The sequence below is a fragment of the Panthera onca genome, chromosome D2 (genome assembly GCF_046562875.1).
Source record: "Panthera onca isolate mPanOnc1 chromosome D2, mPanOnc1 haplotype 2, whole genome shotgun sequence".
In the NCBI taxonomy this organism is placed as follows: domain Eukaryota; kingdom Metazoa; phylum Chordata; class Mammalia; order Carnivora; family Felidae; genus Panthera; species Panthera onca.
The window spans coordinates 79,826,734-79,848,293 of record NC_138349.1 but is presented as its reverse complement, the minus strand read 5'-3'; the positions used below and the strand labels follow the sequence as shown (position 1 = coordinate 79,848,293).

General features: G+C 41.4%; 1 protein-coding gene across 1 annotated transcript in view; it reads left to right on the top strand.

The window, feature by feature from the left end:
• The first annotated feature begins 2,565 nt into the window (after nt 1-2,565).
• The window catches only part of LOC132677905 (uncharacterized), a 34,952-nt gene continuing 15,957 nt past the window's right edge, over nt 2,566-21,560 (top strand). Inside the window, exons 1-4 of the mRNA XM_078434145.2 lie at nt 2,566-2,655; nt 8,833-9,729; nt 17,544-17,688; nt 18,227-18,322. Coding sequence (XP_078290271.2) covers nt 9,715-9,729; nt 17,544-17,688; nt 18,227-18,322 — 256 coding nt within the window. The 5' untranslated portion in view covers nt 2,566-2,655; nt 8,833-9,714. The remainder of the gene's footprint in view (nt 2,656-8,832; nt 9,730-17,543; nt 17,689-18,226; nt 18,323-21,560) is intronic.

Genomic DNA, 21,560 nt, shown 5'->3' with positions numbered 1-21,560 from the left:
TTTTGTTGATGGTTTTCTTTGTGCAAAAGCTTTTTATTTTGGTGTAGTTGCAACAGTTAATTTTTGGTGTTATTTCCCTTGCCTGAGGAGACATATCTAGAAAAGTGTTTCTATGGCCAATGTCAAAGAAGTTACTGGGTGTAGTTTTCTTCTAGGAGTTTTATGATTTCAGGGCTGACATTTAGGTCTTTAATCCCTTTTGAGTTTCTTTTTTTGTGTATAGTGTAAGAAAGTGGTCCAGTTTAATTCTTTTGCATGGAGCTGTCCAGTTTTCCCGGCACCATTTGTTGAAGAGACTGTCTATTTCACAAAGTTTATTCTTGCTTCCCTTGGCATAGATTAATTGACCATACAGGTTTTGGTTTACTTCTGAGGTCTCGATTCTGTTCCATTGATTTTTGTGTCTATTTTGGTGCCAGTACCATGTGTTTTGATTACTATAGCTTTGTGATATGTAATAATCCTTTTACTATGCTGCTGAATATTGTTTGGAAATATTTTGTTGAGGACTTTTTACATCCATGTTCATAAAAGATATTGTAGTTTCCTTGTTCTCTTGAAGACAGTTTTTTAAACTAGAAAAGGATTCACCCATTTTCCCCACCCCACCCCCCACCAAGTTGTTCTCTGTATGAGCTTGTTTTTTGTTTTTGTTTTTTTACGATTCCACATGTAAGAGAGATCACATGGTACTTACTTGTCTTTCTCTTCCTGACTTATTTCACTTAGCATCATGCCATAAAGTCCATCCATGTTGTTGCAAATGGCAAGGTTTCACTCTTTTTCATGGCTGAATCATATTCCGTTGTATATACATACCACAATTTCTATATGCATTCATCCGTAAGTGGACAGGTTGTGTCCATATCTTGGATATTGTAAATAATGCTGCTGCAAACATGGGGTGTATGTGTCTTTTTGAGTTAATGTTTTTATTTTTTGGGGGGGGGTGGGTAAATACTGGAAGTGGAATGCCTGGATCATATGGTAGTTCCACTTTTAATTGTCTGGACAGCCTCCATACTGTTTTCCACAGCACCAGTTTACATTCCGACGCACAGTGCCCAGTGTTCCCTTTTGTCTGCATCCTTGTTAACACTTGTTCCTCCTTGTGTTCTTGATAGCCATTCTAACAGGTAGGAGGTAATATCATTGTGGTTTTGATTTGCCTCTCCCTAATGATGAATGATGTTGAGCATCTTTTTTATGGGCCTGTGTGTCTTCTCTGAACTATGTGTATTCATGTTTTTTTGGCAAGTGAGTTATGTGAGTTCTTTATACATTTTGACTATTAGTCCCTTATGAGATACAGGAGTCAGGAATATTTTCTGTGTTCAGTAGGTTTCCTTTCTATTTTTGTTGATGATTTTCTTTGGGGTGCAAAGAAACATTTTAGTTATGATGTACTCCTATTTATTTCTTCTTGTGTTGTTTTTTTGCTTTTGGTGTCAAACCTAAAACCATTGCCAAGACCTATGTCAAGGAGCTCATTAGCACCTCTGTTGTTTTTTTTTAGGAGTTTTATATGGTTACATGTTTTCCTGTTTTCTTGTATGCCTTGTGATTTTTTGATTAAACATTGGGCATTTGAATTTAATAATGTGGTAGCTTGGAAATCAGATTCTCCGCAGTCTGCAATGTTTGCTGTATTTTCTTACTGTTTTTGTTTCTTCTTACTTATTTATTGTTTGATGGTGGTAGGCTCTCTCTGTGCCAAGGATCAGCCTGATGTATAAACATAATGTCTTCTTAGGTGTGGATTCTTTAATTCCTGTGGCAGGTATGTCTTTGCGGGTTTCCTTATGAGAATATCTTCTTTGAGATCAGAAAGAGTATTTTATTCCACTTGGAATTGTCAGAACCAGGGCAGTTCCAAGTACATGTGTGCACTCAGATCGTTTGCATTAAAGAATAAATTGATTCGTCAGTGGTATTTCTACTCTAATCTCTTTTTTACTCGCAAAGTCTAACACAAAACAAGGTGTGTATGTATATATATATATATATATATATATATATATATATATAGTAGAGGTTAACATTATCTGTTCAGTTTTCAACGGCAAGACATGTAAGAATTTGTCTTTGAACATCTTTTTTTTTTTTTTTTTCATATTTCCTGATTCTGACTACTTTAGACTGAGCACAATGTGCTTTTGCAGGGATTATTGTCATTCGGAGATGTGACTGTGGGCTTCACTGAGGAGGAGTGGCAGCGCCTGGACCCTGCTCAGAGGACCCTGTACAGGGACGTGATGCTGGAGAACTACAGCCACCTTGTCGTAGTGGGTAGGTAGTGCTTGTTTCTCAGGCAGGCCTCCAGTTTTTTATTTACAGAAACCTGTAGAGTTTTTGTAGACTGCAATAATATTTAGCTTTGGAATTTGGAGGCCAAGGATGGTTTATCCCTTTTGGTTGTCACAAGGAATTTGTTTCCCTCTGTCCCGTAACAGGGATTAAATTAAAATTTTTTTATTGTGTAGTCTTTGAGTTATACTGTCGTCCACCTTGAGGAGTCCTGAAACTCCTCCAGTTTGTCCCACGTGATCCGATTCTTATTCACAGGGTTATCCATTCCTAAACCAGAAGTGATCCTCAAGTTGGAGCAAGGAGAGGAGCCATGGATATTAGAGTCCCCAGGCCAGAGTGACCCAGGTGAGTCCGTCAGTGTGAGTCAGTTAGAGTTTAGGAGGAAATTAGATGATAAAGCATTAGTTCAGAGCTTAAGACCATTGAAATGGTCTGTGAAGTGGTCTTCAGGAATCACTGTTTAGAGGCTCCGATGAACCTTTGGAAGTGGCATGTTGACTTGACTCAAATGTTCACTGTCCCTGAATCACCCAGAATCTCCTACTGTCACTTTTATACACAAATTGTATCTTTTTTTTTTATTGGAATAAGTTATGTTGAGTTAAGACATCTTAAGACATACTACCTAAAGATATGTATACTCTCTATAGTATATATTTCTATTTCTATCTATACTAAAGATATCTATACTATCTATAAAAAGATAACACAAATGTTATCTTTTTTTTATTGGAATAAGTTATATTGAGTTAAGACATACTGTCTGTATATGTGTATAACAACCATGTGTATTTTATATGTGTGTGTATATATACATATAGTACCGGGCATCTTTGGTTCAGTAGTGTATCTTTGAAAAATACCCATGTTGTGTGTATGATTAGTTAATTGCTGTATATGTCTGTGTAGCATTCCATTGTGACTATCCCAGAGTTTATCTCTTTATTTTTATGCTACATCTTTAGGATACGTATTGGAAACACACTTGTTTTGAAACTTATTTCTTTTGAGTTTTAAGGTATTTGAAAAACCTTGATGTAAATATTCTTCTGTGTGTGTTTTGGAGGACACAAACTGTTTTTAAATCTTTGAAATCTTTAAATGAAGTTCATTCATTAATTTTGAGAGAGAGAGTGTGAATGTGACAGGGAGAGCAGAGAGAGAGGGAGAGAGAGAGTCCCCGGCAGGCTGCATGCTGTCAGCACAGAGCGAATGTGAGGCCCAATCTCATGAACCGTGAGGTTATCACCCGAGCTGAAACCAAGAGTTGAATGCTCACCTGACTGTGCCACCCAGGCACCCCTCAACTCTTATGTGTGTTAGATGTGTGACCAGAAATGGACTTGCTGGGTACAGAGTAGCTACATATCTAGATTTATCAATGTGTGTTAGTTTTAACAGTTTTCCAACGTGGTTGTACTAAATCATATTGCCACTAGCAGTGTGTGAGGAGTTTAATTGCAGTTCATCCTTATGAGCACTTGATATTGTCAGTCTAATTAAATTCAACCATTCTGGTCGGTGTGTTGCTCTATCTCGTCAGGTTTTAATTGCCATTTCTCTGATGACTAATGATGTTGAGTATGCTTTCATATGTTCATTGGCTTTTTGGATGTCCTTTAGCAAAGTAACTGTTCAGGTCTTTTGCCGATACCAGTTTATTGGGTTATTGGTCTTATTGAATAATTCTAGAAGTTTGATGGGAATGCAAACTGATGCAGCCGCTCTGGAAAACAGTGTGGAGATTCCTTAAAAAATTAAAACTAGAACTACCCTATGACCCAGCAGTAGCACTACTAGGAATTTACCCATGGGATACAGGAGTGCTGGTGCATAGGGGCACCTATACCCCAATGTTTATAGCAGCGCTTTCAACAACAGCCAAATTATGGAAAGAGCCTAAATGTCCATCAACTAATGAATGGTTAAAGAAGACGTGGTTTATATATACAACGGAATACTACTTGGCAATGAGAAAGGATGAAATCATGCCATTTGCAGCAACGTGGATGGAACCGGAAGGTATTATGCTAAGTGAACTAAGTCAGTCAGAGAAAGATAGATACTATATTTTTACTCATGTGGATCTTGAGAAACTTAACACAAGACCATGGGGGGAGAGGAAGGGAAAAAATAGTTACAAACAGGGGTGGGGGGAGCCAACCATAAGAGACTCTTAGATACAGAGAACAAACTGTGGGTTTATGGAGTTGGGGGAGAGGGGAAAGTGGGTGATGGGAACTGAGGAGGGCATTAGTTGGGATGAGCACTGAGTGTGGTATGTAATCCATTTTGACAATAAATTATATTAAAAAAATTCCCTAACAATGAATTCTAGAAGTCTTAAAATATATCTTGGATATGAATTGTTTGTAGAAATATGTATTTATTGAAAATATCTTTTCTGAGTTATGTCTGATCTTCTCCATGCCTTCTGATGACGGTTGAAAAGACTGTCCTTTCTCCTGCTGATTGGTGGTTTTATATTTGTCATTTATTGGGTGAGCATGTATTTGTGGTTTCGTTTCTGGGCTTTCTGATTGTTGTATTGGCTGAGTTATCCTTCATGACAATACCACTGCGTTTTATTTATCGTAACTTAATTATAAGTTATGATATCTGGCAGCGTCACTCTTCTAGGTTGGCTGTTTTCTTCAGGGTCGCGTGGGTATAACGGATACAGAAAATTGCTAAGAACATCTTTGAGTTTTATTTATTTACTTACTTATTTAGATTTATTTATTTTGAGGGAGTGAAAGAGAAGGTACGAGTTGGGAAGGGGCAGAGAGAGGAGTCTGATTTTGAGCTGACTCTGCACCTCCAGGACAGAGCCCGTCAGGACTCAGTCTCACAGAAACGTGAGATCATGGCCTGAGCTGAAACTCAGAGTTGGATGCTGAGCCACCTAAGCCACCCAGGTTCCCCATTTATCTTTTTTTAGTGTTACTGACTTATTTTTTAAGTACCTCTTTTTTTTTTAATGTTTATTTTTGAGAGAGAGAGCGCGTGGGGGCGAGGGTCAAAGAGAGAGGGAGACACAGAATTCGAAGCAGGCTCCAGGCTGTGAGGTGTCATCACGGGATGCTTTCCTTAACATCACCCCAGCGATGGCCCTGCACTTTGGCCACTAGTAGTAGACTACAGCTTCTTTTTAAAAATTGTTTTAAAAATTTCAAAATAGATATATCTATCTATCTATCTATATATATATAGATAGATAGATAGATATAATTCACCTACCGTTAAATTCACTCCTTTAAGAGTGGAAAATTCAGTGGGTTGTAAGTATATTCACAAAGTCGTGCAACCATCACCACTGTCGAATCCCAGCATGTTTTCTCACCAGCTTCTTTTAGGTCTCCCAGGTGCAGCCATATTGACCCCTCCCCGATGGGCACACCAGCTGGGAGGCGTGAGCCTCAGAGGCGTTATCCCCCCACCTCCGTGCCCTTCTGAGCGGCCTGCGGTAACTGGACGACACCGCTCTGAAGGTCTGAAGGTCCGAATTCCAGTTCTGCAGGGCTCTTCTCTGAGTATCTGTAGTATCAGCATGACCCAGCACCTCCTCCGCTTCAGGTGTGGAATCCCAGTTCTGTGGGGCCGCTCTCCTGAGTGACTTCTTCCGTCATGGTACCCTGAGATGGGAGCTGCTCTCTGCCCGTGTTACGCCTGTGTTGCCTCAGGGTCCACTTTTGCCTTTAAAATGCCTGTTTTAACCTGCTCTATTAAATTCCCTCTCTCATAACATTTGGGTGGACCCTGACTGATGTAAACATTCTTGTACGCACATCACTGAACGTTAACTTTATGATAGCGTCACGTGGAGTCGTGTACGTGCTGGAAGTGCCAGATTAACAATCCGGTAAAATTTGATAGAAACGAGCCTCCAGGGAGTTTACATGGATTAAACTCAGAGTAACGGTGACTGGGAATAAGTATCTCCTCAACCACATACCAGAGAGAGAGAGAGACAGGGTGCAAGCAGGGGAGGGGCAGAGAGAGGAGACAGAATGCGGAGCAGATTTCAGGCTCTGGGCTGTCCGCAAAGGGCCCGAAGTGGGGCTCGAACAAAGGAACCATGAGGTCATGACCTGAGCCGAATTGGAACGCTTAACGGACTGACCCACCCAGGCGCCCCAAGGACTTGGGAAATAAAAACCAACAATGTATGTGTATTGATCCATAAAATAAGAAGGATGAATCTGAAGTATATTGTAGTCAGTCAAAGGTACAGACTCCACAAGATTACATACTGTAAGATTCTATATGCACGGGACTTTCCAGAAAAGGCAAACCTGTAGGCATGACGTATAGATAGTAGCTGCCAGAGGATAGAGCGGTAAGGAAGTTTGACTTCAAAAGAGTAGCACGAAGGAATTTGAGGGCTGTGGTGAAATAGTTTTGGATTTTGGCTGTGGTGGTGGTTACACAGATCTCCGCATTTTGTCACAATTCCTGAAACTACACCAGAGTGAACTTCTGTGTATAGAAGTAAAATGAAAAAATTTTCTCTCAATTAATGATAGGTTACATGTTTTTACTTAAACATTTGCATTCTTTTAAATTCTCCTAATAGACTTTTACATACATTTGTCATTCACTGTCATTTCTTTTTTATCATGAGTGCTTAGTTATGTAGCCGGATTCACGTTTCTATTGACTTAAAGATGTCTTTATTAATTAACATATCTTTTCTTTCAAATATTAAAAATATATTTCCTTGTTTATTTGCTTTTAACTTAAAATCGAGCTGAACTACTTGTTATTGCTAATACTAAAACGCATCGGATACTAAATTTATGGTTTTTATTTTTGGTGTCACAGCTTGTCACCTTTATTTTCCTAGTGGTTTATTTTACACATTTCAAATCTTGGATCCCTGTGAATTATGCCCTGTGTGAACTATGTACCTAAGACTATTCCAAACTGTTGCGAATGACTTGCTGTTTGGAATATTCCATTCATTTCTCATTGCCTTGAAATGCTGTATTGATTAGACTACATTCAAAAAAACACTCTTAATCATGGCCATGTTTCCATGAAGCAGATGCCAGACTACTTGTAGTGGAGCAATATTATACGTGTTGATATTTCCTGGGAAGTTTTCTTTTTGAAATGTTGTCAGTTTAGCTTTTCATGTGTTACAGATGAAGTTACGAATGCTTTTGTAAAGTACCTATTAAAGTACACAAAAATCAAAGAGAAAGAAGTATGTACAAAAGTTGGTTGACAGTGTTAGTGGATTTTGTCACAGAATAGAGTTTCAGTGAAAGGGTCTATCTCCATTTCTTCAAGTAATGTTAGTGTCGTAGAAGAAAGAATAAGATTATGTAGACGAATAAAGACATTTTCTTTTGAACTGTCGATTTTCTGATTTATCTACGATTTTCGTTCATTGCTTTCATGATTTTGATGAACTATCTTGCTTGATCCCACCCTCGTCCCCTGGCTTTTTATTTCCAGAGAGAATCGCTGGCGGTGTCAGATACTATTTTTTTATTTTAAAAATTGTTTTATTGCTTGATGGAATCTGTTTCCTAGTATTTAGAAAGTGAAGTCGACAAGCAGGTTCCTTTTCCTGACTGCTCAGCTCTGTGTCCAAATTGCACACTGGGTGCACATAGATCTCGGCTGTAATCTGAAACTTTTGGGGATTCCCTGACGCGATCTGACAGTTTGGGTAACTGTTTGGGTAACTAACAAGCGCCCCAACCTTCTTACGGTAGATAAAGACTACACACTCTCCACTAAAGCCCATCGCCGCTCAAGGAGTCTAAAAGGAGCGGTGGCGCTGGCTTTCAGCGCGGAACGCTCCCACTGCCCGGTTCTGCGCTTGCCTAGTACCGCCTCCTCGTCTCTGCACTTCCGTCCTGTTTCTTTTTTTCCTTCCGTTTAACTCAGTTCTCGTTGGGAGGGGGCGTTCTGCACCCGCCGTGTCTCTGACCTTTTCTGCGGATTCAAGTGCAGGGATCGATAGGTGAGCTTGGGACGATTGGACGAGGGCCAATGGGGGCGCCGTGTGCCCGGGAGTCTGTGCCCCGGCGGTCGGTGCCCGATCGCGTGGAGGAGGTCCGTGGACCGGGGACGGCGGGATGGGGACGTGTCCATCAGCACTAGAGGTCGGGCCCCCCGGTGCTCAGTCCCTGCCGGAGCGGCCGGGGCCGTTCGCGGGGCCCGGTTCTGGAGGCCGCGGGAGGAGGGCGTGTGCCCGGAGGCGGTGGGAGAGGGACGGCGCCGCGGCCGGGAGGGGGGCGCGAGCGCGTCGGGCGGAGGCGGGGTGGTCCGGGAAGACGGGCGCCCCTGCCTGGGCTGAGTCGGTTACCGCCCCGCCTCTTGGTTCTCCTTGTCTCCTTCCTGGAGTCCCCCGAGCGGCTCTCCAGTCGGGTGCGCGACTGCTTCTTGAGGTGTGGTGTTACTCAGTCCGGCATTAGGGAAGGATCTCCAAGAATCCCTTACTTTTTGTCTCATTGAATAGAAACATTGTTTGTTTGTTTGTTCGTTCGTTTGTTTTTCTTCTCGAAGGTTACTGACTTGTTCAGAATCACAGTTTGTTAGTGGCGAAGCCTGGAAGTTGTGTCTCCCGACTCCAGAGAGACTGCCTGCTTTTCCACACGAGGAAAGGCAAATTACTTTTAAAAAGATCCTTTTGAGAAACGGCAACCAGGATCAAGAAACGAAAACATAGACCTTTCATTAAAGCATTGCTTTTTATCGTTTTCTGTGTAATCAGTAATCAAAGGTTTAGTAACAGTGGGGAAATTGATAAACAGTTTAATCAGGAGTATTTTTTTAAGTTTACTTATTTTGGGGAGAGGGAGAGAGAGAGAGAGAGAGAGCGCCCAGAAGAAGCAGAGAAAGAGGGAGAGAGAATCCCAAGCGGGTTCAACACTGTCAACGCAGAGCCTGATGTCCGGCTCACTCCATCCCACCATCCCTGAGATCTTGACCTGAACAAGAATCCAGGCTTAACTGACTGAGACACCCAGGTGCCCCAGGTTGGGAGTATTTTTGTAGCAGTTTTGGTGAAGACTTAATGTTACTTCACTGAGTATGTTTTATTTAAACCTACTTTTTAATTTAAAAATTTTTTGTGAACATCAAGAGAGCTTTAAACTGTTAAAAATCCCCAGGAAGCAAATATTTAGGTTTTCCCAGTGAAAACTTTTATGCCCAGCAGCCATTACATGATTAAGTCAGAGTCCTATTAGATAGTTGTTCTCTGAGCATCTGCTGTCCTTTCTGAAGGTGAAGGGTACTGACACGCTTCCTATCTATTGGGTTGTATAGTTTTATAGGGCAGGAGCGTTCAGGAGCCACCAGGCAGGCCAGCTCTTTTAGGACCTCATTCCTCCTGTAACTCAGCACAGCACCAGAGTTGTCTACACTTTTCCAAGGCAGCAGAAAATGAACAAATCCCAGGTAAGTTGTTCATTCCCCACTTTATTTTGCAGTGGACCTGGTGAGATTTGTGAGTCCCATACTAATGGGAAATTAGCAATAGATAGAAATCTACCTTTACAGAAAGTAGTGGCAGATCAATAGCAAAACTAAAGTGGCTTCTAGATACATACTGATCATTCTATAACTTAGAGTTTCTAAACTGACCTACAAATAACATCTCTGTTGTTTCTGATAATCACGGAGAAAGGAAGACACAGTCTTTTGGATACAGACAGAATTTTTATAAGACACAAAGACTTCTTGGATGATATCTTTTTTATCTTTTAACCTTCCTGTGACAGCCCTGAAATGAGTGCCTAAAACTATTCCTCACTGAAAGTAAAAGGGTCCAAGAGATAGCTCAAGTAGTTAATTTAATGATAGTCTTGTTCGATCCTGGTATAAAACCTGATACGTTTAGGGGCGCCCAGGTGGCTCAGTAGGTTGAGCTTTAGAGTGTGGCTCAGGTCAGGATCTCACACTCCGTGAGTTTGAGCCCCACGTCAGGCTCTGTGCTGACAGCTCAGAGCCTGGAGCCTGTTTCAGATTCTGTGTCTCCCTCTCTCTGCCTCTCTCTCGCTCACACTCTGTCTCTTGCTCTCTCAAAAATATATAAACATTAAAAAGAAAATAAAAACCCTGATACGTTTAGAGGAATGAATATGGCCTGCGTGCTGGTTAACAAGAACTCTCCATGAGTACTTTAGCCGGGTTGTGTATGCGAGTTTTATAGCCGATCGTTTAAAGTTAAATTCTCCAGTAAGTCTGTCTGAGCTTCTCCGTCAAATTCATCCCATAGCTTTCTGCCTTGGTTTTTCTTCTTCACTGTTTGGGATCTGTCCAGGTAAAGGTTGCCAATGATTTAATTGTATTTACTGACCACTCTTTCCAGGAGACTCTTTGTCTCTTTTGATGGATACTGGAAAAATGGTTGAATAATACTGTTTATTGTTTTGAGTACTTCTAAAAATATGTAAATTATCTTAATGTGTAATTGACAGGCATTTTCTCTTCTTAGTTCCCTAGTAATTTGAGATCTATCCATATGTAGCTTATTTCCTTTTTTTTTTTTTTTTTTTTTTTTTTTTAATTAGAATCTTAATCAGGCTGCGCTCTCAGTGCAGAGGTCAGTCTCACGACAGTGAGATCATGACCTGAGCTGAAATCAAGAGTCACATGCTTTACCACCTAGACACCCCTGTAGTTTGTTTCTTTTAATGTTGGATTTTCCCGCTGTGTGGACACAGTGTATTCTAAATACTATATTTTACTGATAGACATGTAGGTAATTTGCATGTTTCCTTAATATAACAGCTGCTGTGAATATCCTTGTCATTCTCTATGGTAAATGCAGATGTATCTCCAGACCCTGGAGCATTGCTTCTCAGAGTGAGGATCTTTGGCCAGAAATGGCAGCGTCCCCTCGAAACTTGTTTGACATGCAGATTGTGATCCACCATCCCAAACCTACTGGAAGAGAACTTTTGGGGGCCAGGCCCAGCAATCTGTGTTCTTACGGGATGTCCGTGTGATGGTTGATAACACATTAAGTTTAAGAATCATTGCTCCAGTGTCCAGTGATTAATATTTTTGAGTTACAGGATATTAGGATTTCTCATTTTTCTAGGTAAATTGTTACTCATCAGAAAACTGTGTCTTCTCCAGATACAGAAGTTATTCCTACTTCAAATGGTTACAAACTTCACTGTTTAATTTGTATGTGTCTGATTATTGAGTTTGTGCAAATTTCATAAATTTATGGTGTATAAGTGTTCAGCAATTTCAAGAGTGGGTGGAATTCTTGCACACCCATTGTTAGAATTATTTCTTTGTGTTTAGTGGTTTTTTAAAAATATACATGTATCTCCCCCCACCCAAGAGAGGTAGCGTGAGCTGGGGAGAGGGGTAGAGGGAGATGGATGGAGAGAATTAAGCCGACTCCACACTCAGGGTAGAGCCCGACATGAGCCTGGATCCCACGTCCCTGGGGTCAGGACCACAGCAGAAATCAAGAGTCTGATGGTCAACTGAGCCACCCTGTATTATGTATTAATATTTAAATATATTTTTATTTGCACTTTTTTAACTGCTTGTTGCTGGCATGTTATTTTTTATATATTGACCTTATTTCCAACAAGTTTTCTACACTAATTTACCACATCTAATTGTTTATCTATATATCCAAAAATTTGGATTTTTTATGTATACACATGTATAATCTGGGAATAGTGACACTGCCATATACTTTTCCCAGATTTTGTACTTTTTTTTCTATATTGCCCTCTTAGGTCCTCAAATATATAATATTAAATAGAAGCAAGAGTAGGGGGGAAACTTTCCTTTCAGTATGGATTTTTGCTGTATTTGTTTACATTTCATAATGGCATCAAGGATGTCCAATTTTATTCCTAGTTACCTAAAATTTTTCTTTTTTTTTAATGAGTGCCAATTAAATTAAAAAAAAATATTAATGTTTATTTTTGAGAGAGAAAGAAAGAATACCAGCAGGGAAGGAGCAGAGAGAGAGGGAGACAGAGAATTCAAAGCAGGCCCCAGGCTCCTAGCTGTTAGCACAGAGCCCAACTTGGGGCTCGAACCCACGAACTGTGAGATCATGACCTGAGCCGAAGCTGGATGCTTAACTGACTGAGCCAACCAAGCGCCCCAATGAGTGCCAATTAAATTATTTAAAATGGTTTTGGACATCTACTGAAATCGTCATATGATTTGTCTCCTTCATTTTCTTAGTAAATTACATCAAATCTTATGCAATTAAATTTAATGTAAAATTAATTACAACAAATTTAAATGTAAAACTAACAAGATATGTCTGAAATAAACCTAACTGGGTCATGACAATATTTTGTTTTAGAATTATGTATCTGTGTCCATGAGAGACATTGAGCAGTGAGGTATTTTTTCCTGGTGGGGGACATGTTCTTGTTAGGATTTAGTATTTAGTGTCAAACATATGTTGAATTCATAACAAGAATTCTTGAGTATTTCCTCCTGCTTTCTCCCCAAGATTGTGTTTTATTTTGTTTCTACTTCTTTCTTAGGTATTCATTCATAGGTAGGGACATCTTTACCTGGAATTAGTTTGTTTCCCTCCCTTCCTTTCTTTCTTCATTGTTAAGTAGGCTCTGCGCCCAGTGTGGGGATCGATCTCATGACCCTGGGTTACAACATCCCATTTTTTTCCTCTTTTCTCCCAGCCTCTGGCAGTCCCCATTTTATACTCTGTTTCTATGAAATTGGCTTTATGGTGAGTTATAGTGTATGATATTTGTTTTCTCTCTGACTTACTTCATTTAGCATAATGCCCTCAAGGTCTGTCCATATTGTCTCAAGTGGCAGGATTTCCTTTGTTTTTATGGTTGAATAGTATTCCATTGTGTGTGTGTGTGTGTGTGTGTGTGTGTGTGTGCGCGCGCGCGTTTATATATATATTTATTATATATGCATGCATGTATACACGCATGCCCATTCCTCTGTTGATGAACACTAAGCCTCATGCCTCAGCTACTATCAATAATGTTGCAGTGAACAGGGGATTACAGGGGTCTTTGGCAGTTTTGATTCCATTTCTTTTGGATTTGTGCCTAGAATTGGATTGCTGGATCATCTGGTAGTTCCATTTTTAATTTTTTGAGGGACCGCCATAGTGTTTCCCAAGGTGGCAGCACCAGTTTACATTCTCACCAACAGTGAATGAGGATTCCCTTCACGCCACAGTCTTGCCATTTGTCATTTCTTGTCTTTTTGATAATAGCCATTCTGAGAGGTGTGAAAGAGATATTTCATTGTGGTTTTGATTTGCATTCCTTGATGGTTCATGATATTGAGCACCTTTGCATGTACAATTGGCCGTTTGTAGGTCTTTGGAAAAATGTCGGTTCAGGTCCTTTGCTCATTTTAATTGGATTATTTGCTTTTTGGTTTTTGAGTTGTATGAGTTGTTTATACATTTTGGATATTAACGTCTTATCAGATACATGATTTGTGAATATATTTTCCCATTCTGTAGGTTACTTTCCAGTTCATGGACTGTTTGCTGGGCAGAGCTCTTAAGTTCGATAAAGTCTTGTTTGAGCTTTTGTTGCCTTGCTTTTGGCATCTTATCCAAAGAAAACATCATCCTAGAGAACAATGTTGAGCTTCTCCCCTATGTTTGCTTCTAGGAATTGTATGGTATCAGTTCTTATGTTTAAGTCTGATTCATTTCAAGTTAATTTGTATGAGTGGTGTAAGATAGGGGTATAGTTTCATTCTTTTGCGTGTTGGTATCCCGTTTTCCCGCTGCCATTTACCGAAGAGACTATCCTTTCTCCATTGTGTGTTTTTGCAACCCTGTCAAAAATCAGTCGACCATATATGCGTGGGTTTATTGGGGGGTTTCTCTTCTGTTCCATTTGACTGCAACTGTTTTTATCACTGAAATAAGTCTCCCTTTCGCTGCAGTTGGTATTCCCTGTAACGTACCTTAATTAGGCCTTCCTTCACTTCGTTCATTAACCGTTTATGAATAGTTAGTACGTGTCCTAATGTGTGCCAGCTGGTGAGGATTCTAAGAATGAGACATCGCTCTTTATAAGGAGAAACTCTTAGAACTGTGTAGGGCATTAAAAGAACTCACGTGATTTTGACGTTACTGTAAGTCCTACGGTGGGGATCCTGTTTTGTTTTCCTTATGATTTTTCATTTCTGGTTAAAAATGAAAAGACAAGATTTTCAAGGCTAAAATAACATAATTGTTTTTTGTATTGGGTGATGTACCCCATTTGTATTTGTTCTTGTGAGGCTTTAGTCCCTCCATCTGACAATGTATTTATTCCCTATGCTTTTTGTTGGTTGTGTGGGGCACCCTGATTGAGTGGGAGCCGGTAGGGGGTGCCAGTGAAGAATTCACTCAAGACAGAACAGAGGAAATAGAAGTTTACCGGATACCCTGCAAGGGAGCAGCGGGCAGGATGGCAAAGGGGAGACCGTCTGCTACTAGGCGGTGGTGAGGGGCTGTAGTTCTAGAGTAGCTGTAACTTTTCCCCCTTTTTTGGTAATCTTAGGCCTGTGCCTGCCGTGGGCAGCCCATTGGTCAGTGAGGGCCTGTGGCTTAATGAGCCTGTTCACGTCAGCTTGGTGGTCGTGGTCGCTGTGGATCCTTTTGCTTTCCTCAAGCTTTGACTGCTCAAGCCTGTTGTATACACAAGTGGTCTCTACAGGTTGTTTGTTTCTGTTTTACTGGATTATTTTGTTTTATTTTTTCAACACTGCGTCAGCTTGTGTCATAACAAAGGATTCCTAAATTTATTTTCTGTTTGTGTCTGTGATCTTACGAGCTAAGGCGTGGCTCTGCTCTCTGTGCTGTGCATTGTGGGGTCAAGGATGAAGGATGATGTCTCTGAAACTTCTCCCTGAAGTGACACATTTCCCTTGTACCACTTGTCATTGGCCAAAGCCAGTCACGTGGCCCAGCTTGATGTCAGTGGGCAGGAGTTGTGATGTACCCACAGGGGCAGGCTGGGGCGCTGGACCTACTGGAGAGGGGAAAAAATATGTTGTGAGTGGTTTGTCAGTGGTCACATGATTTATCAAGTGACCTTTGATGATACACTTTTAAAGTTACTCCTTCTAGAGTGGTTCAGTATTTAATTTTTATTCTAATACTAATCATCATTTAAGTTTAAATTGTGGTTATAGTTTGTAATTTTCTCTCAACATATGAAAGGACCTTTATTATTACTGCAATTCGACCTTTACATTTACTTCAGTCATCTTCTGCTATCCCGTATTTTGTGGAAGGCCTCTGAAGTATTTTGTTTCCCTTAATGAAGAATATTTGTAATACTGTTTTTCAGACAGTTTCATGGGGCACCTGGGTGGCTCAGTGGCTTTAGCATCCTTCTCTTGCTTTCAGTCCAGGTCATGATCTCACGGTTCCTGGGATGGAGCCGTGCTTGGGGCTCCACACTCACAGCCTGGAGCCTGCGTGGGATCCTCTCTGTCCCTTTCTCTCTGCCCCTCCCCTGCTCGTGCTCTTTCTCTCTCTCAAAATAAAGAAAGAAACCTAAAAAAATTTCTTGAAGCAGTTTCATTAAAGGACAGAGCTGGTATGTCAGGAATGATTTGGAATTGAATATATCTCTTGATTGGTGAATTCTAATTATGTGCCCGGATAATACTACGTTAAGTAAGTTTTCTGGATCAGCTAGTGCAATCCTACACCACCTTTATGCTGTAGGTACTGAAATTACAGAAGCGTATAAGGATTTACGTTCGGGGTCTCTATAGAATAGTTCATTTGCAGAAAATGCAGTTTGAGAAGTGGACAAATTTGAGATGTCCTGACTCCTAGTCGACCGGAAGATGCCTCTTCTGGCAATTTGATGCTTGAAACGTGAGAACCGGAACTCACATTACAAATGATACTGGAAGTGTTCTCAGTGGTTCCCGAGGTGCCTCCTGGTTTTGAAAATGACTCGGGAAGATCTTTGTGTGCTGCTGATTTTATCATCTTGCTCCCCCTCACCTCTTCATAGACGTGTCATGTCTCAGTGTGTTCTCCCACTTCAGATACTTAAGGAACCTCAGCCTTTATACTCACGATATGTAGCTGCATCAACAGGTAGAAACATGTTATTTACATATATTTTTTAACATTTTTATGTTTATTTTTGAGAGAGAGAGAGACAAAGAACATGAGTTGGAGAGGAACAGGGAGAGAGGGAGATACAGAATCCCAAGCAGGCTTCATGCTGTCCTTACAGAACACGATGCAGGGTTCAAACCCGTGACCAGGGAGATGATGACCTGAGCCGAAGTTAGCCACCCAGGCACCCCTCGGCTTTTACCTTTTAAACTGGAGAATAAAAATTTGTAACAAAATGTATTGATAGTATATTTATGTAATTCATAAATATCAAGTTTGATAGTACTCAAAAGTGGTTTTTTTTTTTTAACGTTTTTAAATGTTTATTCATTTTTGAGAGACAGAGAGAGACAGATCATGAGCAGGGAAGGGGCAGGGAGAGAGGGAGACACAGAATCCGAAGCTGGCTCCAGGCTCTGAGCTGTCAGCAGAGCCCAGCATGGGGCTCGAACTCACGAACTGCGAGATCATGACCTGAGTCGAAGTCGGACGCTCAACCCACTGAGCCACCCGGGCTCCCCAGTACTCCAAAATATTCTTTAAGGTGGAGAGTGATCACACATTGAAGACTCGGTCTAATTTACTCTGTGATCCATTCCATGAATTCCTTTCTGGCACTTCTTGTCATCACAGATCCAGGCTGGATTCTCAACTTTTCCTCCACCATTTGCCCTCTTCTCATTTCCCGAACGTGTTAATGGAGCCCCGCCTTTGCTTGCACCGGGGACCACGACCCTGTGTTCATGAGAGTACGGGTTTCCTCTTCTCCACCAGCCGGTCTTCAGTGAGGCCCCATAAAGAGCTAATTTTGCTGCTCGTTTGTTTTAGTCTGTCTTGTGCATACCTCACCTTAGCGATTGTAACCTGTTACTGCATGTTTTCTTATCAGATTATGTGCTCCTGGAATACAAGAACAGTTTTATTAATCTTAGCATTTCTAAGAATTGGAACAGTTCCGGATACGTTGTGGGATTTGGTGATTTTTACATTAATAATACCCTGAAGCAATGGCATAGTGTTTGTTAGATTTCTCGTCTTCCCTCAAAGCCTAAAGCCAAACACGCCTTCTGCAGACTGTTTTGGTAATCATGAGAAGGATTGGTTCCCGTACAGCTCTTTCCATGTCACCCAATTCTGAACATTTCAGATTGAACAGAGATTCCAGGGATCGGTATCATTTAAGGATGTGACCGTGGGCTTCACCCAGGAGGAGTGGCAGTGCTTGGACTCAAGTCAGAGGTCCCTGTACAGGGACGTGATGCTGGAGAACTACAGCCACCTTGTCTCAGTGGGTAAGGACTGTTTTTTTTTTTATTTTATTTTATTTTTTTTTTTTTTTCAACGTTTTTTTTTTTTTTTATTTATTTTTGGGACAGAGAGAGACAGAGCATGAACGGGGGAGGGGCAGAGAGAGAGGGAGACACACAGAATTGGAAACAGGCTCCAGGCTCCGAGCCATCAGCCCAGAGCCTGACGCGGGGCTCGAACTCACAGACCGCGAGATCGTGACCTGGCTGAAGTCGGACGCTTAACCGACTGCGCCACCCAGGCGCCCCAGGACTGTTTTTATATAATTCCAAGTAGCATGTTTTGGTTGTGTTAATTATGAGGCGTATAGGCTCTGCGCCGCGTTGAATGATATTTAAGATTGGAATTCAGGAGTCATTGCCGATTGACCACTTTTGGGCGCCAGGAAGGTAGTTGTGTTTACCTCTCCAGTGAAGTGTTCCGTGGCTTCTTCACCGAGCAGCTGCAGCGGCTTCCTCCTCTTGCAGAGGCCCTGAAGTCTAGGCCACCTGGTCTGAATCCTGAATGATTTCACGTTGACAGGGTCCTGTGCTACCAAACCAGAGGTGATCTTCAGGCTGGAGCAAGGAGAGGAGCCATGGATATGGGAGGAAGAATTCCCAAGCCAGAGCCTCCCAGGTGAGTGGATACATACGGCACCGATGAACGTGAGGACATTTATTATCTTCCCATGATTAACCCAGGGCTGGACAACTTTGGAATGTGTTTTTAAGGTACCTGTTTAGAAGTCATAATCCAGTGAGTGACTGAGAATACTGGTTATTGGACCAAACCTCCAGATTCTGCTCTCACGAAAAATCTTCTCCTGTTTGATTCACGTTTTGAATATTCACCATTCTTACATTTGTCAACAGACCAGTCTTTGCCTCCTCCCCTTTGCCATCGTTTTCCTGCATGAGTGTGTGTTTCTCAAAGCAGTGTCAGCCTCCGACCTTACCGGCGTTGTTGCACTGCATTCCTGCTGTTCCCAGGCATTGTTTCATACACTGATTTTCCGACTCAAGTAATTTTTGAGTGCTTGCTGTTGTCTAAATACCATCGTAGTGAGAGGCGCTTGGGTGGCTCAGTCAGTTGAGCGTCTAACTTCAGCTCAGGTCATGATCTTGCTGTCCATGCGTCGAGGCCTGCATCGGGCTCTGTGCTGACAGCTCAGAGCCTGGAGCTTGCTTCAGATTCTGTGTTTCCCTCTCTCTTGGCCCTCCCCCACTCGTGCTCTGTCTCTGTCTCTCAAAAATGAATAAACATGAAAAAAATTTTTTTGATTAAAAACAATTAATAAATGCCATAGCAGTGAAAGAATAATGTGCCAGTGACTTTATACAAGTAGCACTAGTGGCCAAGAGATACATGCAGAGGTGGTCAACGTCACTAACGTGAGGGACATGCACCCCCGAGCCACATCACACCATTTAGAATGGCTAGCACCAAGAAGACGAGAGAGAACAAGTGTTGGCGAGGATGAGGAGAAAAGGGAACTCTTGTGCACTGTCGGTGGTGGTGATGTAAATTGGTTCACCTACTGTGGAAAAGGGTGAGGAGATTCCTCAAGCAGTTAAATATAGAACTGTCCTAGGATCCCGCAGTTGTACTTGGGAACATACGCAAAGAAAATGAAAAGAGGATATCGAAGAGAATATACACATTCATGTCTATCACGACCTTATTCAAAATAGCCAGATCTGGACACAATCTGCGTGCTCGTCAGTTCATGAATGGCTAAAGAAAGAAAAGAGAGTAGTAGTATTCGGTCATGAGAAATGACATCTTGCCACTTTAGGATAAAGACAGTTACCGTATGGTGTCACTTATATCTGGAATCTGGAAAAGGCAAACTCATGATAACAGAGGGTACTGTGGTGGTTCCCAGGGGATGGGGTGTGGGAAAGGAGTGATGGCACAAGATCGGAAGAGTACTAAGTAAGCCTAGAGATAGCGGATACCATATCAAGAATGCAGACAGTATCGTATTGTGATAACCACACTTGCCAAGACACCAGAACTGAATCGTTCCAGTCACTAATAAGACATGGGAATTGTGTAACATAATAAAGGTGCTGATTACTGGTACAGTAGCAGTCATAATACAGTTATAATTGTCTGAAACTAACATGTGCACCTTGAATTTATATAGTTATATGTCTCATGCATTTAAAAAGTAGCACTAGGGGCGCCTGGGTGGCGCAGTCGGTTAAGCGTCCCGACTTCAGCCAGGTCACGATCTCGCGGTCCGTGAGTTCGAGCCCCGCGTCGGGCTCTGGGCTGATGGCTTGGAGCCTGGAGCCTGTTTCCGATTCTGTGTCTCCCTGTCTCTCTGCCCCTCCCCCGTTCATGCTCTGTCTCTCTCTGTCCCAAAAATAAATAAAAAAACGTTGAAAAAAAAAATTTAAAAAGTAGCACTAGAAAGAGATACTTCTGCGTATTAACGCTGTGTAGTGGTAAAAAATGACCATGGAAATTAGAGCAGAGTTAAATTGTGCTGCTTTAAGAAGAGTAGCCAGTGGAGACCTAAAGTAGGAGATCAGCTACCATTAGATCCGGATTTGAGTGAAATGTTTGTGTGAGTTGGGCGGTTTCTGCCTCTTCTCAGCAAGGGGAATAGCACCCACTAAGCCAATGAGCAGGAATGTGTTTGGTGTTTTTTGGGAAATAGCGAAAAAAAAAAAAAAGTACAATGGCCAAAGGGGAGTGAGTGATTGATGAGTGTGGGACAGGAAATGACGTCAGGCAGTTGTGGTCCACAAGGTAAATATCATAAATCTTATTAAAGATTTTAATATTATCCTTATTAGTATATTTTGGTTAATACACAATGTGTGGTTTATGTTTATAAGATCTTTCTCGCCCCTGGAGAAGATATTGGAAAGAGCATAAGCACTACAGATGTCGCTAGAGGACGCTTGTCGTTTTCCTTTAGGGTGATTATGGTCAGTCCAGATTGGAAGGCATGGAGGTAACGAGAGGAGCGTGGATTCTCTCTGTGTCGGGAAGAAGAGTAACAGAAAGGGAAGAGAGGGTGGGACTTGAAGGATTTTAAAGAATAATGGTTGAAAACTTCCCAAGTTCGGCAGAAGACCTAATAGTATTCATTGAAGAATCTGCGTGAACTCCAAGTAAGAAAAATGCAAAGGGATCCACGCCAATGGCATGTCATGATTAACATTTCTAAAAACAAGAGAATGTTTCAAAGTAGCCGGAGAGAAACATCTCCTTTTCTTTGGAAATGATAGTGGATGTTTCAGTCAAAAGTATGGAAGCTAGAGGGAAACGATGCCTTTTTTTCTGAGTACTGAAGGGAGAGAACTTTCAGACAAAACTGGTATCTTATGAACATATATTCATGAAAGGAGAGCTGAAGTTATCATACAAAGGAAAACTAAGAGAAAATGTTGGGAAACCTTTTACTTATTTATTAAAAAAATTTTTTGTAACATGTATTTACTTTTGAGAAACAGAGAAAAAGCACAAGCAGGGGAGGAGCAGAGAGAACGGGAGACACAGAACCCAAAACAGGCTCTAGACTCTGAGCTGTCAGCACATAGCCCGACATGGGGCTCAAGCTCACAGACCATGAGATCGTGACCTGAGCCAAAGTCAGACGCTCAACCCACTGACCCAGCCAGGTGTCCCTAGCAAACTTAACTTGTAAAATGGCTAGAGGAACTCCTCTGAATAGAAAGGAAATAACACAAGAATGTTGGAACTTCAGAAAAGAATGAACATCGGAAGTGGAAAAAATAAGGATAAATATAATGGAGTTTCCTTCTCATTATTTTCTGAAATCATATTTGATTGTTGAAGCAAAATGTAGAAATATCCTATGATTTGATGCTCCATGTGTGGGGAAAATATATAATTC